General features: G+C 38.5%; 1 protein-coding gene across 5 annotated transcripts in view; it reads right to left on the bottom strand.

Moving 5' to 3' along the window:
* Positions 1 to 14898: 14898 nt before the first annotated feature.
* Positions 14899 to 18553, bottom strand: part of GNPTAB (N-acetylglucosamine-1-phosphate transferase subunits alpha and beta) — an 85306-nt gene continuing 81651 nt past the window's right edge. For all 5 annotated transcript variants that reach the window (XM_067697723.1, XM_067697720.1, XM_067697724.1 and 2 more), the window contains 2 exons: positions 18236 to 18326; positions 14899 to 16334 (listed from right to left, as the gene is read on the bottom strand). In XM_067697723.1, the coding sequence (XP_067553824.1) occupies positions 16257 to 16334; positions 18236 to 18326 (169 nt within the window). In that variant the 3' untranslated portion in view covers positions 14899 to 16256. The remainder of the gene's footprint in view (positions 16335 to 18235; positions 18327 to 18553) is intronic.

The following is an 18553-nucleotide window of genomic DNA, read 5'->3' on the forward strand; positions in this document are numbered from 1 at the left end:
TAATATACGATATTTGTTTTTCTTTTTCTAACTTACTTCACTCTGTGTGACAGTCTCTAGATCCATCCACGTCTCAACAAATGACTCAATATTGTTCCTTTTTATGGCTGAGTAATATTCCATTGTATATATGTACCACATCTTCTTTATCCATTCATCTGTCGATGGGCACTTAGGCTGCTTCCATGACCTGGCTATTGTAAATAGTGCTGCAGAGAACATTGGGGTGCATGTGTCTTTTTGAATTATGGTTTTCTCTGGGTATATGCCCAGCAGTGGGATTGCTGGATCATATGGTAATTCTATTTTTAGTTTTTTAAGGAACCTCCATACTGTTCTCCATAGTGGCTGTACCAATTTACATTCCCACCAACAGTGCAAGAGGGTTCCCTTTTCTCCACACCCTCTCCAGCATTTGTTGTTTGTAGATTTTCTGATAATGCCCATTCTAACTGGTGTGAGGTGATACCTCATTGTAGTTTTGATTTGCATTTCTCTAATAATTAGTGATGTTGAGCATATTTTCATGTGCTTTGGCCATCTGTAAGTCTTCTTTGCAGAAATGTCTATTTAGGCCTTCTGCCCATTTTTGCACTGGGTTGTTGGTTTCTTTAATATTGAGCTGCATGAGCTGTTTATGTATTTTGGAGATTAATCCTCTGTCGGTTGATTCGTTTGTAAATATTTTCTCCCATTCTGAGGGTTGTCTTTTCATCTTGTTCATGGTTTCCTTTGCTTTGCAAAAGCTTTGAAGTTTCATTAGGTCCCATTTGTTTATTTATTTTTTCATTTCCATTACTCTAGGAGGTGGATCAAAAAAGATCTTGCTGCAATTTATGTCAAAGAGTGTTCTTCCTATGTTTTCCTCTAAGGGTTTTATAGTATCCAGTCTTACATTTTAGGTCTCGAATCCATTTTGAGTTTATTTTTGTGTATGGTGTTAGGGAGTGTTCTAATTTCATTCCTTTACATGTAGCTGTCCAGTTTTCCCAGCACCACTTATTGAAGAGACTGTTTTTCTCCATTGTATATCTTTGCCTCCTTTGTCGTAGATTAGTTGACCATAGGTGTGTGGGTTTATCTCTAGGCTTTCTATCTTGTTGCATTGATCTATGTTTCTGTTTTTGTGCCAGTACCATATTGTCTTGATTACTGTAGCTTTGTAGTATAGTCTGAAGTCAGGGAGTCTGATTTCTCCAGCTCTGTTTTTTTCCCTCAAGACTGCTTTGGCTCTTCGGGGTCTTTTCTGTCTCCATACAAATTTTAAGATGATTTGTTCTAGTTCCATAAAAAATGCCATTGGTAGGTTGATAGAGATTGAATTGAATCTGTTGATTGCTTTGGGTAGTATAGTCATTTTCACAATATTGATTCTTCCAATCCAAAAACATGGTATATCTCTCCATCTGTTGGTATCATCTTTAATTTCTCTCATCAGTGTCTTATAGTTTTCTGCATACAGATCTTTTGTCTCCCTAGGTAGGTTTATTCCTAGGTATTTTATTCTTTTTATTGCAATGATAAATGGGAGTTTTTCCATAATTTCTCTTTCAGATTTTTCATCATTATAGGAATGCAAGAGATTTCCGTGCATTAATTTTGTATCCTGCAACTTTACCAAATTCATTGATTAGCTCTAGTAGTTTTCTGATGGCATTTTTAGGATTCTCTATGTAAAGTATCATATCATCTGCGAACAGTGACAGTTATACTTCTTCTTTTCCAGTTTGTATTCCTTTTATTTCTTTTTCTTCTCTGATTGCCGTGGCTAGGACTTCCAAAGTTATGTTGAATAATAGTGGTGGGAGTGGACATCCTGGTCTCGTTCCTGATCTTAGAGGAAATGCTTTCAGTTTTTCACCATTGAGAATGATGTTTGCTGTGGGTTTGTCATATATGGCCTTTATTATGTTGAGGTAGGTTCCCTCTATGCCCACTTTCTGGAGAGTTTTTATCATAAATGGGTGTTGAATCTTGTCAAAAGCTTTTCCGCATCTACTGAGATGATCATATGGTTTTTATTCTTCAATATGTTAATATGGTTTATCACATTGATTGATTTGTGTATATTGAAGAATCCTTGCATCCCTGGGATAAATCCGACTTGATCATGGTGTATGATCCTTTTAATGTGTTGGATTCTGTTTGCTAGTATTTTGTTGAGGATATTTGCATCTATATTCATCAGTGATATTGGTCTGTAATTTTCTTTTTTTGTAGTGTCTTTGTCTGGTTTTGGTATCAGGGTGATGGTGGCCTCATAGAATGAGTTTGGGAGTGTTCCTTCCTCTGCACTTTTTTGGAAGAGTTTGAGAAGGATGGGTGTTAGCCCTTCTCTAAATGTTTGATAGAATTCACCTGTGAAGCCATCTGGTCCTGGACTTTTGTTTGTTGGAAGATTTTTAATCACAGTTTCAATTTCATTATTTGCCATTGGTCTGTTCATATTTTCTGTTCCTTCCTGGTTCAGTCTTGGAAGGTTATACCTTTCGAAGAATTTGTCCATTTCTTCCAGATTGTCCATTTTATTGGCATAGAGTTGCTTGAGGTAGTCTCTTAGGATGCTTTGTATTTCTGTGGTCACTGTTGTAACTTCTCCTTTTTCATTTCTAATTTTATTGATTTGAGTCCTCTCCCTCTTTTTCTTGATGAGTCTGGCTAATGGTTTATCAATTTGTTTATCTTCTCAAAGAACCAGCTTTTAGTTTTATTGATCATTGCTGTTGTTTTCTTTCTATTTCATTTATTTCTGCTCTGATCTTTATGATTTCTTTCCTTCTGCTAACTTTGGGTTTTGTTTGTTCTTCTTTCTGTAGTTCCTTTAGGTGTAAGGTTAGATTGTTTACTTAAGATTTTTCTTGTTTCTTGAGGTAGGCTTGTATAGCTATAAACTTCCCTCTTAGAACTGCTTTTGCTGTATCCCATAGGTTTTGGATTGTCGTGTTTTCATTGTCATTTGTCTCTAGGTATTTTTTGATTTCCTCTTTGATTTCTTCAGTGATCTCTTGGTTATTTAGTAAAGTATTGTTTAGCCTCCATATGTTTGTGTTTTTTATGGTTTTTTCCCTGTAATTCATTTCTAATCTCATAGTGTTGTGGTCAAAAAAGATATTTCGTATGATTTCAGTTTTCTTAAATTTACTGAGGCTTGAATTGTGACCCAAGATGTGATCTTTCCTGGAGAATGTTCTGTGCGCACTTGAGAAGAAAGTGTAATCTGCTGTTTTTGAATGGAATGTCCTATAAATATCAATTAAATCTATCTGCTCTTTTGTGTCATTTAAAGTTTCTGTTTCCATATTTATTTTCATTTTGGATGATCTGTCCACTGGTGTAAGTGAGGTGTTAAAGTCCCCCACTATTATTTTGTTACTGTCGATTTCCTCTTTTATAGCTGTTAGCATTTTCCTTTTGTCTTGAGGTGCTCCTATGTTGGGTGCATATATATTTATAATTGTTATATCTTCCTCTTGGATTGATCCCTTGATTGTTATGTAGTGTCCTTCCTTGTCTCTTGTAACATTCTTTATTTTAAAGTCTATTTTATCTGATATGAGTATAGCTACTCCAGCTTTCTTTGATTTCCATTTGCATGGAATATCTTTTTCCATCCCCTCACTTTCAGTCTGTATGTGTCCCTAGGTCTGAAGTGGGTCTCTTGTAGACAGCATATATATGGGTCTTGTTTTTGTATCCATTCTGCAAGCCTGTGTCTTTTGGTTGGAGCAGTTAATCCATTCACGTTTAAGGTAATTATCGATACGTATGTTCCTATGACCATTTTCTTAATTGTTTTGGGGTTTCTATTTTAGGTCCTTTTCTTCTCCTGTGTTTCCCACTTAGAGAAGTTCCTTTAGCATTTGTTGTAGAGCTGGTTTGGTTGGTGCTGAATTCTCTTAGCTTTTGCTTGTCTGTAAAGCTTTTGATTTCTCCATTGAATCTGAATGAGATCCTTGCCAGGTAGAGTAATCTTGGTTGTAGTTTTTTCCCTTTCATCACTTTAAGTATATCATTCCACTCCCTTCTGGCTTGTAGAGTTTCTGCTGAGAAATCACCTGTTATCCTTATGGTAGTTTCCTTGTAGGTTATTTGCCATTTTTCCTTTGCTGCTTTCAGTAATTTTTCTTTGTCTTTAATTTTTGCCAATTTGATTACTATGTGTCTCAGCATGTTTCTCCTTGGGTTTATCCTGTATGGGACTTGCTGTGCTTCCTGGACTTGGGTGGCTGTTTCCTTTCCCATGTTAGGGAAGTTTTCAACTATAATCTCTTCAAATATTTTCTCTGGTCCTTTCTCTCTCTCTTCTCCTTTTGGACCCCTATAATGCAAATGTTGTTGCGTTTAATGCTGTCCCAGAGGTCTCTTAGGCTGTCTTCATTTCTTTTCATCCTTTTTTCTTTATTCTGTTCTGCAGCAGTGAATTCCGCCATTCTGTTTTCCAGGCCACTTATCCGTTTTTCTGCCTCAGTTATTCTGCTATTGATTCTTTCTAGTTTAGTTTTCATTTCAGTTATTGTTCATCTTTGTTTGTTTGTTCTTTAATTCTTCTAGGTCTTTGTTAAACATTTCTTGCATCTTCTTAATCTTTGCCTCCATTGTTTTTCCGAGGTCCTGGATCATCTTCACTATCATTATTCTGAATTCTTTTTCTGGAAGGTTGCCTATCACCACTTCATTTAGTTGTTTTTCTGGGGTTTTATCTTGTTCCTTCATCTGGTACATAGCCCTCTGCCTTTTCAGCTTGTCTGTCTTTCTGTGAATGTGGTTTTTGTTCCACAGGCTGCAGGATTGTAGTTCTTGCTTCTGCTGTCTGCCCTCTGGTGGATGAGGCTATCTAAGAGGCTTGATGGGAGGGACTGGTCGTGGGTAGAGCTAACTGTTGCTCTGGTGGGCAGAGCTCAGTAAAACTTTAATCCACTTGACTGTTGGGGGGGGCTGTGTTTCCTCTCTGTTGGTTGTTTGGCCTGAGGCAACCCAACACTGGAGCCTACTTGGGCTCTTTGGTGGGGCTAATGACAGACTCTGGGAGGGCTCACACCAAGGAGTACTTCCCAGAACTTCTGCCAGTGTCCTTGTCTCCACGGTGTAACAGAGCCACCCCCTGCCTCTGCAGGAGACCCTCCAACACTAGCAGGTAGGTCTGGTTCTGTCTCCCCTACGGTCACTGCTTCTTGCCCTGGGTCCCGATGCGCACACTACTTTGTGTGTGCCCTCCAAGAGTGGAGTCTCTGTTTCCCCCACTCCTGTCGAAGTCCTGCAGTCAATTCCCACTAGGCTTCAAAATCTGATTCTCTAGGAATTCCTCCTCCTGTTGCTGGACCTGCAGGTTGGGAAGCCTAACGTGGGGCTCAGAACCTCCACCCAGTGGGTGGACTTCTGTGGTATAAGTTAAGTGTTCACCAGTCTGTGAGTCACCCACCCAGCAGTTATGGGATTTGATTTTACTGTCATTGTGCCCCTTCCACCATCTCATTGTGGCTTCTCCTTAGTCTTTGGATGTGGGGTATCTTTTTTGGTGAGTTCCAGTGTCTTCCTGTCGATGATTGTGCAGCAGCTAGTTGTGATTGTGGTGTTCTTGCAAGAGGGAATGAGAGCATGTCCTTCTACTCCGCCATCTTGGTTCCTCAAAATGCAGCATTTTATGGATTTTCAAAGTTAGCTTTCCTGGGGTTGGCTAATAAAAACCATTGTACTTTCCATTAAAAATTTAACATGTGTCACTATAATTCTACCTAATATTTATTGTTCTTGTTATAAAAGTATTCATTCTAAAACAATTTTTAGAAGATAAATAATTTGTGAAGTAATGAAATTCACTCATAGTCTCACTACCAAGAGACAATACACAATTTTAAATTTGGGGTATTATTTCCTTTCTTCTGTACATAAATGTATTTCCCCCCAGATAATGTAAAAGTATATTTTGACTTTTGTACCTGCCTTAGTTTACTACCAGTTCTTCAATTTATTTGTCTGTTTTTAATTATATATTTTTACCTCTTTAAAATTTGGCAAAGGCTTCAGGATTTTATTGACTTTGATCATACTTAAGAAACTGCCTAGTTCAAGTCTCAGGGCTAATTCTTAGAAGACCACATTTTTACTACTCCTCCATATATGTCATTTGCCCATTTATTCCCTCTAATTACCTGGATTCCTGACAAAATGTTTTCTTCTTTTCTTTTTTTTTAATTGTTGCACATTTTATCATTGAAGTATAGGTGATTTGTAATATTGTATTAGTTTCAGGTGTACAGCATAGTGATTTGGTATTTTTGCAGATTATATTACATTATAGGTTATTACAAGGTAATGGGTATAATTCCCTGTGCTATCCAGTATATCCTTGTTGCTTATTTACTTTATATATAGTAGTTTGTATCTGTTAATCTCATACCCCTAATTTGTCCCTCCCCACTTTCCTCTCCCATTTGGTAACCACAAGTTTGTTTTCTGTATCTGTGAGTCTGTTTCTGTTTTGCGTATATATTCATTTGTATTATTTTTTAGATTGTATAAGTGATATCGTATAGTATTTGTTTTTCTGTCTGATTTATTCTGTAGGTCCACCCACGTTGTTGCAAGTAGCAGTATTTCATTTTTTTAAGCTGAGTAATATTCCATTATATATATATATATATATATATATATATATATGTATGTATGTATGTATATATACCACAACTTCTTTATCCAGTTGTCTGTTGATGGGCACTTGGGTTGCTTCTATGTCTTGGCTATTGTACATAGTGCTGCTATGAACATTTTGGTGCATATATCTTTTTCAATTAGTGTCTTCATTTTTTCTGGATATATACCCAGGAGTAGAATTGCTGGATCATATGGTATTTCTCATTTTAGATTTTTTTTTTTTTTTTTTTAGGCCGCACCATGCGGCATGAAGGATCTTAGTTGCCCGACTGGGGATCGAACCTGTGCCCCCTGCATTGGGAGCGTGGAGTCATAACCACTGGACCGCCAAGAAAGTCCCGATTTGTAGATTTTTGCGGAACCTCCATATGGTTTTCCATAGGGTCTGCACCAATTTACATTCCTACCAACAGTATATGAGGGTTCCCTTTTCTCCAAATCCAATATTTGTTATTTGTAGACTTTTTGATAGCTATTCTGACAAGTATGAGGTGATATCTCATTGTGCTTTTGATATGCATTTCTCTAATAATTAGTGATTAGCATTTTTTCATGTGCCTGTTGGCAATCTGTATGTTTTCTTTGGAAAAATGACTATTCATGTCTTCCCATTTTTTTGATTGGATTTTTTTTATATTGAATTGTATGAACTGTTTGTATATTTTAGATACTAACCCCTTGTCAGTCACATCATTTGCAAATATTCTCTCCTGTTCTGTAGGTTGTCTTTTCAATTTGTCAATGGTTTCCTTTGCTGTGCAAAAGTTTAATTAAGTCCCATTTGGTTTTGCTTTCACTTATTTTGTCTCAGGAGACTGATCTAAGAAAATACTGCTATGATTTATGTCAAAGAGTGTTCTGCCTGTGTTGTCTTCTAGTTTTATGGTTCAAGGTCTGACATTTAGGTCTTTAAACCATTTCAGTTTATTTTTGTATATGGTGTAAAAGAATATTCTAATCTCGTTGTTTTACATGTGGCTGTCCAGTTTTCCCAGCATCACTTGTTGAAGAGACTGTCTTCTGCATTGTATCAATATATTCTTGCCTCCTTTTGTCGTAGAATAATTGACGGTAGGTGCATGGTTTTATTTCTGGGCTTTCTATTCTGTTGCATTGATCTATGTGTCTGTTTTTGTGCCAGTACCATGCTGTTTTGATTACTGTAGCTTTGGAGTATAGTCTGAAGTCTGGGAGGGTTATACCTCCAGCTTTGTTCTTTTTTCCTCAGGATTGCTTTGGCAATTCAGGATCTTTTGTGGTTACATACAAATTTTAGGATTACTTGTTTTATTTCTTTGAAAAATGTCCTGGGTATTTTGATAGGAACTGCATTAAATCTGTAGATTGCTTTGGGTAGTATGGCCATGTTAGTAATATTGATCCTTCCAATCCAAGAGCATGAGATATCTCTCCATTTCTTTGAATCATCTTCAGTTTCCTTAATCAATGTTTTATAGTTTTCAGAGTATATGTATTTCATCTCCTTGGTTAAGTTTACTCCTAAGTAATTTTTAATGCAATTTTAAATGGGATTTTTTTAAACTTATATTTCATTATTAGTGTATAGAAATGAAGCAGTTACTGTATAGTAATCTTATATCCTGCAACCTTGCTGAATTCATTTAGGGGGGACTTTAGTGTTCTCTATAAAAGTATCATTTCATTTGCAAATAGTGACAGTTTTACCTCTTCCCTTCCAATTTGGATACCTTTTATTTCTTGTCTGACTGCTGTGGCTAGGGCTTCCAATACTATGGTAAATAGAGGTGGTAAGAGGGGTATCCTTGTTTTGTTCCTGAATTTGGCAGGAAGGCTTTCAGCTTTTCATCATTGGGTATTATGTTGGCTATGGGTTTGTCGTAAATGGCCTTTATTATGTTATGTTCCCTCTATACTCACTTTGATGGGAGTTTTTATCATGAATTGATTTTGAATTTTGTCAAATGCTTTTAGAGATGCATCTGAGATGATCATGTGATTTCTGTCTTTTGTTAATGTGGTGTATGTATCACACTGATTTGCATATGTTGAACCATCCTTGTTACTCTGGAATAAATCTAACTTGATCATAGTAATGATCTTTTTATGTATTGGTTGGATTCAGTTTGCTAGTATTTTGTTGAGGATTTTTGCATCTGTATTCCAAAGATATTGGTCTGTAATTTCCTTTTTCTGTAGTATCTTTGGTTTTGGTATCAGGGTGATGGTGGCCTTGTAGAATAAATTTAGGAGTGTTCCCTCCTTGATCCTTTTGGAATAATTTGAGGATAGGTATTAGTTCTTTTTTATATGTTTGGTAGAATTCCCCTGTGAAGTTGTCCAGTCCTGGACTTTTGTTTGCTGAGAGTTCTTTTTGTTTTTTTGTTTGTTTTTTTCTTTTTTTAACAGATTCAATTTCACTTCTAGTGATTGGTCTGTTCAAATTATCTGATTCTTCTTGACTCAGTCTTGGCAAGCTGTACATTTCTAGAAATTTGTCCATTTCTTCTAGGTTGTCGAATTTGTTGGCATATAACTGTTCACAGTATCATGATTTTTTTCCTCTGTGGTATGGGTTATTTCTCCTCTTTCATTTCTTATTTTATTGGGGTCCTCTCTCTTTTCTTCTTGGTGAACCTGGCTAAAGTTTATCAGTTTTATTTATTTTTTTAAAAAAAACAGCTCTTGGTTTCATATTTTCTAATTGCTTTTTTGATCCCTATTTTATTTCTTCTCTGATCTTTATTTCCTTCTTCTGCTGACTTTGGGCTTTTTTTTGTTCTTCTTTTTCCAATTCTAGGTTGTTTGCGATTTTTCTTGCTTCTTGAGGAAGGCCTGTATCACTATGAACTTCCCTCTTAGTATATTGATATAGCTTTTGCTATATCCCAGAGATTTTGGAAAGTTGCGTTTTCATTTTCATTTATCTTGAGGTATTTTCTGATTTCCTCTTTGATTTCATTATTGACCCATTGGTTTTTTTAGTAGCATGTCATTTAGTTTGCACATGTTTCCCCCCCCCTTTTTTTTCTGTAATTGATTTCTACTTTCATCCCATTGTGATCCAGAAAAATGCTTGATATAATTTCTATGCTGTTTAATTTGTTGAGGCTTGTTTTGTGACCTAGTATGTGATCTATCCTGGAGAACATTCCATGTGCACTTGAAAAGAATGTGTATTCTGCTTTTTTTGGATGTCATGTCCTTGAGATATCAATTAAGTCCAACTGGTCTATTGTGTCATTTAAGACCTCTGTTGCCTTATTCATTTTCTGTCTGGATGACCTGTCCACTGATGTCAGTAGGGTGTTAAAGTCTCCTACTATTATTGTATTACTCTCAATTTCTCCCTTTATGTATGTTAGCACTTGCTTCATCTATTTAAGGTGCTCCTGTATTGGATGTGTATATGTTAACAAGTATAATATCCTCTTCTTGTATTGATCCCTTTATCATTATGTAATGCTCTTTTTTTGTCTTTCATTATAGCTTTTGTTTTAAAGTCTATTTTGTTTGATATGATTATTGCTACCCCCACTTCCTTGTCATTTCCGTTTGCATAAAATCTTTTTACCATCCCCACTCTCATTCTGTATGTCTTTTGCCCTGAAGTGAGTCTCTTGTAGGCAGCATATTGAAGGGTCTTGTTTTTTATCCAATTAGCCACCCTATGTCTTTTGATTGGATCATCTAGTTCATTGACATTTAAAGTCATAATTGATAGGTATGTATTTATTGCCATTTTATTCCTTGTTTTCCAGTTGTTTTTGTAGTTCTCTGTTCATTTCTTCTTTTTGTTTCTCCCATTGTGGTCTGATGGTTTTCTTTTGTAGTATGCTTAAGTTCCTTTCTTCTCGGTTTTTGTGTACTACTGTAGGTTTTTGATTTGTGGTTACCATAGGGTTCATATATATTGACCCATAATTATATCTACTTGCTTTAAACTGATAATCATTTAAGTTCAAACACATTCTAAAAGATCTACATTTAAATTTTTAACTTTTTAATTGAAGTATAGTTGATTTAGTGTGTTAATTTCTGCTGTATAGTAAAGTGATTCAGATTATATATAGATATAGATAGATAGATATAGGTATATACACATTTTTTTAAAAATTCTTTTCCTCTATGGTTTATCACAGGATATTGACTATAATTCCCTGTGCTATACAGTAGGACCTTGTTGTTTATCCATTCTCTATATAATGGTTTGCATCTACTAACTCCAAACTCCCAATCCTTCCCTCCCCAACACCCCCACCCCCTGCCTTGGCAACCACAAGTCTGTTCTCTGTGTCTGTGAGTCTGCTTCTGTTTCATAGGTAGGTTCATTTGTGTCATATTTTAGATTTCACATATAAGTGATATCATATGGTATTTGTCTTTCTCTTTCTGACTTACTTAATATGATCATCTCTAAGTCCATAAAAGATCTACATTTTTTATTCTCCTCTACCATGTTTTGTTTTTCATGTCATATTTTATATCTTCATGCTTATCCCTTTACTGTTTATTGTAGTCATAATTGCTTTTCAATTAAAAAAAATTTTAAATCTATCTACTGGCTTATTTAAGTGATCTTCAATCCTTACTACATATTTGCCTTTCCTACTGGGATTTTTCCCTTTCAGAGAAGACCCTTCCACACTTCTTTCAAGGTAGGTTTAGTATTGCTGATTTCTTTATTTTTGCTTATCTGAGAGATTCTTTCTCTCTCCTGCTATCCTAAAAGATAATCTTGTTGGGTAGAGTATCCTAGGTTGCAGGTTTTTCCCTTTTAGGACTTTGAATAATCATGTCACTCCCCTTTGGCCTTCAAAGTTTCTGCAGAGAAATCAGCTGATAACTTTATGGGGATTCCCTTGTATATGATTCTTTTTTTTTCTCTTGATGCCTTTAGAATTCTCTGACTTTTGCCATTTTAATTATGATATGTCTTGGTGTGGGTCTGTTTGCGTTCATCTTCTTGGGGACTTTCTGTGCTTTCTGAACCTGGATATCTGTTTCCTTCTTTAGGTTTGGGAATTTTTCAGCCATAATTTCTTCAAATACATTTTCAATCCCCTTCTCTCTCTCTCTTCTCCTTCTGGAACCCCTATAATGTGAAAGTTGGTATGTTTTATACTATCCCATAGATCTTGTATGTTGCTTTCATTGTTTTTGTTTGTTTTGTCTCTCTGCTCTTCCGATTGGGTGATTTCCATTATTCAGTCTTCCAGATCACTTGTGTTCTTCTCTGTCAGTTAGTTGTCTATTCACTGCTTCTAGAGTGCTTTTTATCTCAGAAATTGAATTATCTATTTTTTTACTAAGTCCTAAGTTTCTGGTTCCTTATTAAGATGATCTGTGCTTAGACTGATTCTCTTAATTAAGTTAGCATTTTTATTACCAACTTCTTGAATTCATTGTCTGGTAGACTGATTATCTCTGTTGCATTATTTTTTCAGGGGTTTTCTCTTGCTCTTTCAACTGAGAGTAGTTCCTCTGCCTTTTCATTTTACTTAACTTTCTCTGTCTCTATGAATTTAGGTTTAACAGTTATCTACTGTCTTGAAGGGGTGTTTTTACGTAGGAGCATCCCTGTGTAGACTGCATGTGCCCAATGTCTTTGATGGGAGGGCTGGATTTGATGTGGATGTCAGCCACATCTTTCCTCAGGGTGTGCTGTCCACTGCCACTTTGATAGGGGGTGTGTCTGGTGTTGCTAGAGCTAGAGTCTGCACAGGGTGTGAGGCGGACTTCTTCTCTGCTCAGTGGCAGGGGCAGGGCCTGCTCCCAAGTGGCTGGAGTGGATGCCCTGAGGGTCAGGCTTGAGCTGGCTCTGCTCCCTTTGTGTTTTTTTCCTTCTCCCTGCATTGGGGCCTTTGCCCCAAGGAGGGTAGTGCAGAAGTAAGTGGGGCTCGTGTACTTAGAGAGGTTCCATGCACTGCCTATACAGGTGTCTGCAGCTCCACTCAGATGTAGCCTAAGGCCGCATCTTTTCCCTTGTTGTGGTTGTCCCACATCTAGTGCAATGTTGTGTGGAATGGGCAGGGCTCAAGTGTTTGCTTGGCTGGGGCTCATGGCATTCTGGTTGTGGGCACTGAAGCAGCTGGGCTGCTGTCAGAAGTCTGGGCTGCTTCTGTGACACTGTCTGAGTAAATGCCAGTGGCCTCTGCCACCCCACCTGGATCATACCCCAGGCCTCCCAGCCACTTCTGCATCCTAAATCAAGTCTTTTCCCAGGACCTGGCTGCGCTAGATCCAGTACCAGCGGTGGTGTGGAGTGAGGTGTTCATTCAGCTCAAATGGGGCGTGCAGTAAGACAGCAGCCACTAGGGCAGACCTCTCTCCACCCTGTCTGGGGATGAGCCAGCACCCGTGTACTTCTCACGAGTGGGGTCTAGGCTTCTCTCCTCTGCATGGGAGGCCCAGTCTGTGGCTCAAGACACTCACTCCTCGGGGCAAGTCTCTGCCCTTGCGATTTCCCCTCCCCTCCCCTGTGAGTCCCCTCTCAGGGGCACAGGTCTCGACTCAATGCTGTTTTATTTTTTAACTGTGCTGAGCAGCTTGTGAGATCCTAGTTCCCTGACCAGGGATTGAACCCGGGCCCTTGGCAGTGAAAACATGGAATCCTAACCACTGGACCACCAGGGAATTCTGGGGTTTTTTGTTTTGTTCTGTTTTGTTTCCGAGCCGATGTTTTTCTTCCTATCCTACCCAACCACGTGGGAATCCTTCTTGCAGTTTCCCTTTTTGGTCCCCCGGATGTGATTTGCAGTGCTTTTCAAGTGTTGGGCCAACCTGCAATCCTGGACTGGGCCCAGCCTGATCATAAAGTGTTGCTCCTTTGGAGAACGAACTAACGTGGCTTGCTAGTGTTTCGTTTGGGATTCCCATGAGGTAGACTGGCCTATGGTTTTTCCTTTCTTGTGGCAACTGAACCAGGCTTTGGTGTGGGGTTGTGTTGACCTTGACGGAAAAATGAGACAATGTTTTCCTTCTGTTTTCCATGCTCTGGAGGAATTCTGGGGGATTAGTGCTATTCCTTCCATAAATGTTCTGACCTAAGCTGCAATCACATTTTACTTTTAAACCCTTGATCATTATCTGTATGCTTTTTGGTGTATGTAGAAACAGTTTTAAAAATAAACACTTTAAGAAAAAGTAGGCAAAAAATATTTTTAATTAGAAAATGTGTCACTTTCTTAGCTAAAAGCAATGTAGTAATTTCACCCTAAAGACTACACTGGAAACCTCACCCCTGACCTGGATAACAATCCTTTACATACTTTCCTCACTGTCATCCTCACCACTGACATTTATCAGGCAGGAGTATTTGCCAGGCACTGTGCTGGGTATGTTGCATGTCATTTCTTCCATCCTCACCAGAAGCCTATGAGGTAGGCAGACACCAGTATTGCCTCCTACGTTTTAGAAGAGAAAGCTGAATCTTGGCAATCAATGTCTAGGAGCGAGGACTCAAACCCCGTAAGTCGGACCGCAGAGAGTGTGCTTTTCACGTGCACATGCCACTGTGTCCTGGGGAGGCGGCATGGCCTGGAGGGGACTAGAGAAAGAGACAAGCTGGGCTCCAGCCCACCTCTGCCCCCAGCTGGCTGTGAGACCTTGGACAAATCACGTAATCTTCCTGACCCTAGTGTCCTCGATGATAACATACAAGATGTGGGGCTTTGAAACTGCCTGTGAAGCCTGGGAGTTTTGGAGGCACTGCCTTGGGGTCAGGTAGGGTGAGCAGCTTTCCCTCTTCTGTGTTACATACTGGTCTTCCAGAGGGTTTCATTTGGACTATTGGTTCTGAGGCTTTAAAATTCTGGAAGACCATTTGACGACTCATCAACTTCTGAGGTTCTTTCGTTCTAATGATTCTACTGAATCATTAGATAAATGATTCCATGAACATTCTGATTCTGTTATCCATCTCATTATCTATTAAGCTCTGAATAAGGTGTGGATTGTATTCACCTGACCAGAAATCTCCATCACACCCAAATATTCATTTCTTTAACTTTTCTAGAATTCTTCATGTTAAGAATGATACCCAGATAACCCCTAAATTTTTACCACATAAATCCCATTTAGAACTTATTTTCCCCCATACAGTGACATTCTCCAGGTTGTAATATTACCACCCTCTCCTTACACTGCTTTCCACTTAATTTCAGTTGTGTTAAGGACAGATCCTGACATTCCATGTAAGCACTCAAAGTGATTTCTGAATCTGGATAACGAACTCACTCCTCAAAGATTAAAAATCAAAGCAGCAGATAAAATTTAAGTTTTTATGAGACTTCAGTTTTTGAAATACATAACTCTTACAGCACAAACACAGTTATTTACAAGTTCTTTCTTTTTACAAAATATGTATGCCATTTTGAAAGAATACTGTTAAGATCATGATCTAAAATGCCTGTCAGAGTTCAAAAAGGACACATAAAGTCCACAGTACAATGACATAAATAAAGCATGGCTGAACATCAGGGCTTACCCACACGTAAAAATACTAATTCTCTATCCCAGTGGTCACAGACCAATGGCCTATGGCCCGAATCCAGCTGGTGGCCTGTTTTTGTACATCTGCGACTTAGACATGGTTTTGACATTTTTAAAGGATTGTTAAAAACAAAAGCTAAACTAAACAAAGAATATGCAACATAGACACAGGTGGCCTGCAAATATTTACCATGTGGCTTTTTTACAGAAAGAGTTTCCTGACCCTTCATTGTGTGAAACTGATTGAGAGCCAGCTACTGGAATATACTGATGGGTATTAAAGAAGACACCACTGTTATGGGCCACGACCACCAGCACTACTCGTCTCTAAAATGAGGCACTTCTTTTTGAATATGTACATCTTCAAAACATAATTACATCTGGCAAGTAGCTCAGCTACTTAACTCTAGCCCTTTGTAATCAGGCCTCCACATGAAATCACAGTATTCTTAGGGGCTGAAGAAAACAAGCACAAAGTCTCAGATGTCAGTCACTGGGCTCATAAATAATGGTAAGTGTGTTAAGATCCCATTGTTTTAAATGTTAATAAAATCCATAATTTAGGTACTGCCAATAGGACATGATATTGCTGCTGCATTAGTTAAATAACGTCTATAAAAACATGTTTACACATCCCGATTCACTGTTTGCAAAAGCAAGGATAACTTAGTTAACTTAGTATGTACTTACTTTAGAAATGAGAAATGGAAAAACCAAACAAACAAAAAAAACCCCAAAATGTAAAACCACAGCAAAAAGCTTTGGAATGCAAGACTGGGGACTCTTAGCAATAGCACTCAAGCTGGCTGAGGCTTCTCATATTAGTTAGCTGCTCAGTTGCCATAGCAACCATTGCTGTCTCTCATCAGCGAGGCTTTTCATTAAAAGAAAGATCGGTCCACGAGCAGATGCTTTAAAAGTAAAACCAGAGCTGCTCAACACACACATTTCCCGTGTGTTGGTTAAGCAATTCCTGGTCAGTAGGCTACATTCATTCCAGAAACCAAGTATTACACTGGATGGTATTCCTTCTTCAGGCCAAGCTGGCTAAGCATTACATCATGAAGACATCTCTGATGTCGAGTTTTAAAATGCTCAGTGAATGCTGAGGTAGATTTTCAGATGAAGATCCTTTATACCTTGATTCGGTCAGGACTGGCTTCTTTGTGTATCCTCCTCCTGGGAAATATCTTCCGCTTAAGTGCAATTAACTAAAGGATGAAAGACAGAAAATAAATTTTAATTCTCCAGGTTGACAAACTTTAACTTTCTTTCTGAGGGTCCTATGACCTTAATCTTTTCCACAGTCCTATACATAAAAAACAGACAGCAAACATCATTCCTCCCCTCAAAACGAAACCAACCACTGATTTTGTCTGGCTTTGGTTAAAGTTACTTTGGTCCAAGTTTCATTTTTTTAAGACCTATAAAAACTACAGATTTTTACATAGCAATTACCACGTATATTTATTTTCACAGTGTCTGTCAAGTCTTTCTACTGAAGGAAATGGACTCTTCAGCCATTAAGATGTTGTCTCTGGGTTTGAAAATGACTACATGTGTAAGTTGGAATTTTAATTTTAAGAATTCTATCACCACTTTTTTTCCTATACTTAGTGACCACAGCAATAATCATTGGGCATTGCCTGTATTTTCAAGTTCATGAATGGGTTGAAATACAAAAGTTCATTTATAACTTAGCAGCTTAGAACTTGGATAAATACTTCTAATAGAAACAGTTTATCCATGATACATCTGAAATAGAAAACCTGACCACCTTTATAAGAAAGTTTCAATTTCTACTGCTCCATCTTGAGGTGAAAGCAGAACTTTGCCCGGACCACCCTGGTCTGGATGACGAGCTGGGATTCTGGGGCAGCGGAAGAGGCAGCCCTGGCTTGTGTGGGAGTGTGCAGGAGTTAAGGAATTCGATTCAGGCAGGTGAAGAGCAGGGTGTCGGGGAGGAGAGGGGATTTACTCTTCCCTTCCTCTCGCCCTGCCTCTCTGGTCCCCTATTCTCTGCAGGTATAAACGACAGCGGAGAAAGACCCTCCTGCTCCTTCCATGGCCGCCAGCTGCTCCTTTCAGCCAGTGTCCCTCTCCTCCCCCATCGCAGGCCAGCACACAGCTGACTCACAGGTTCCTCGCTGGACCTCCGTTCTAAAAGCAGGTACAATCTGTTTAAGATTTTTTTCCTAAGATTTTTACTTGCCAAGAACAATGGCAACAAGACCAAGAGGAAGGTTTCTATTCCGTGGGAAGTGGATGAAGGTTAAATTGCAGTCCTGCTCGCCTGTCAGACCTTTATTTCCTGAGTTTCCTTCCATCTGCAGCACGCAGCCCAGGGCTATTTACCCTAAAGCTCTCAGTTCTCGGGCCGCCGCCCCGCGCCCGGCCTCCTCATTGTAAGTAAACTCTGTAAGCTTCCCATCCTGACAGCCAGAAAAGCTCCACTTGAGAGTCACCTGGAATGAGGCTGAGGCAGGTTCGCCTGCCCGGCACAAGTCGGTCAGCCCAGACACCCGTCCCTTCCTTCCGAATCCTTTCTTTTCAGAGCATCTCACACCTGCTGTGGCCTAATGAGGACTCTCTTATCCCTTTCTTTTGACCTCACAAATCTCCCTCTGACTTCTGGGAGGTGGCTGTGTGTGCGCCTGTGTGGGGATGAACTCCCAGCAGCTCAAAGGAAATGTAAGTGGGAGACGGGCCGTGTGCCCGAGCCAGGCACCGTCAGCAGAACAGGGGGAGGCCTGAAGATAAGATGCTGTGGCCACTAGTTTGGAAAGATTAACAGAAAATTAGTGTCAGATGCAGATTCGAGGTGGTTTTTTTGGTTTAAAATAGTTTGACTTGCAGACTTCAGGCTAAAACTGAAAAGCTGTTTATTGAGCTCCAGGTACAAAGAATACTGGTTATAGATTTAGAGGATAAATGGGAAAAAAAAGGCGATTATGACTGTTGCCTGAATATTATGAAATATTTAACATGAGTATAAGCCAACAGGAGAAATAAACATTTTCTTCTTATGAATTTATATCATTTTCTTAAAAAAATCAGATTAATGATACCAAGAAATACTGTTTGACATCCACATAAAATATATAACACGTACCTGTTCAGCAAAAAATGAGAGTACAGTAAATATAATCAATGTTGCTAGCACACAATGAGTCCAAAACTTCAGTTTGTCTCGATACACCCTCCTGTTCAGAGAGAAAAGAAGGAAAATATGTAGTTATGTGTAGGGTTTAACTATCATTACTTAGTAAAGCTACTAGTTTAGCAAAAACAATGTCTGGAGGCAATTCTAAAATGTTAACATAATTATACATTTCCCACCTGAGTTCAGATTTTCATTGTTATAGTAAATATTGGAATTAGTAAAAGTTACCCAGGCAGGGGAGAGGACTTCAAAAGAAAATAAGAATTT

The sequence above is a fragment of the Pseudorca crassidens genome, chromosome 11 (genome assembly GCF_039906515.1).
Source record: "Pseudorca crassidens isolate mPseCra1 chromosome 11, mPseCra1.hap1, whole genome shotgun sequence".
NCBI lineage: Eukaryota > Metazoa > Chordata > Mammalia > Artiodactyla > Delphinidae > Pseudorca > Pseudorca crassidens.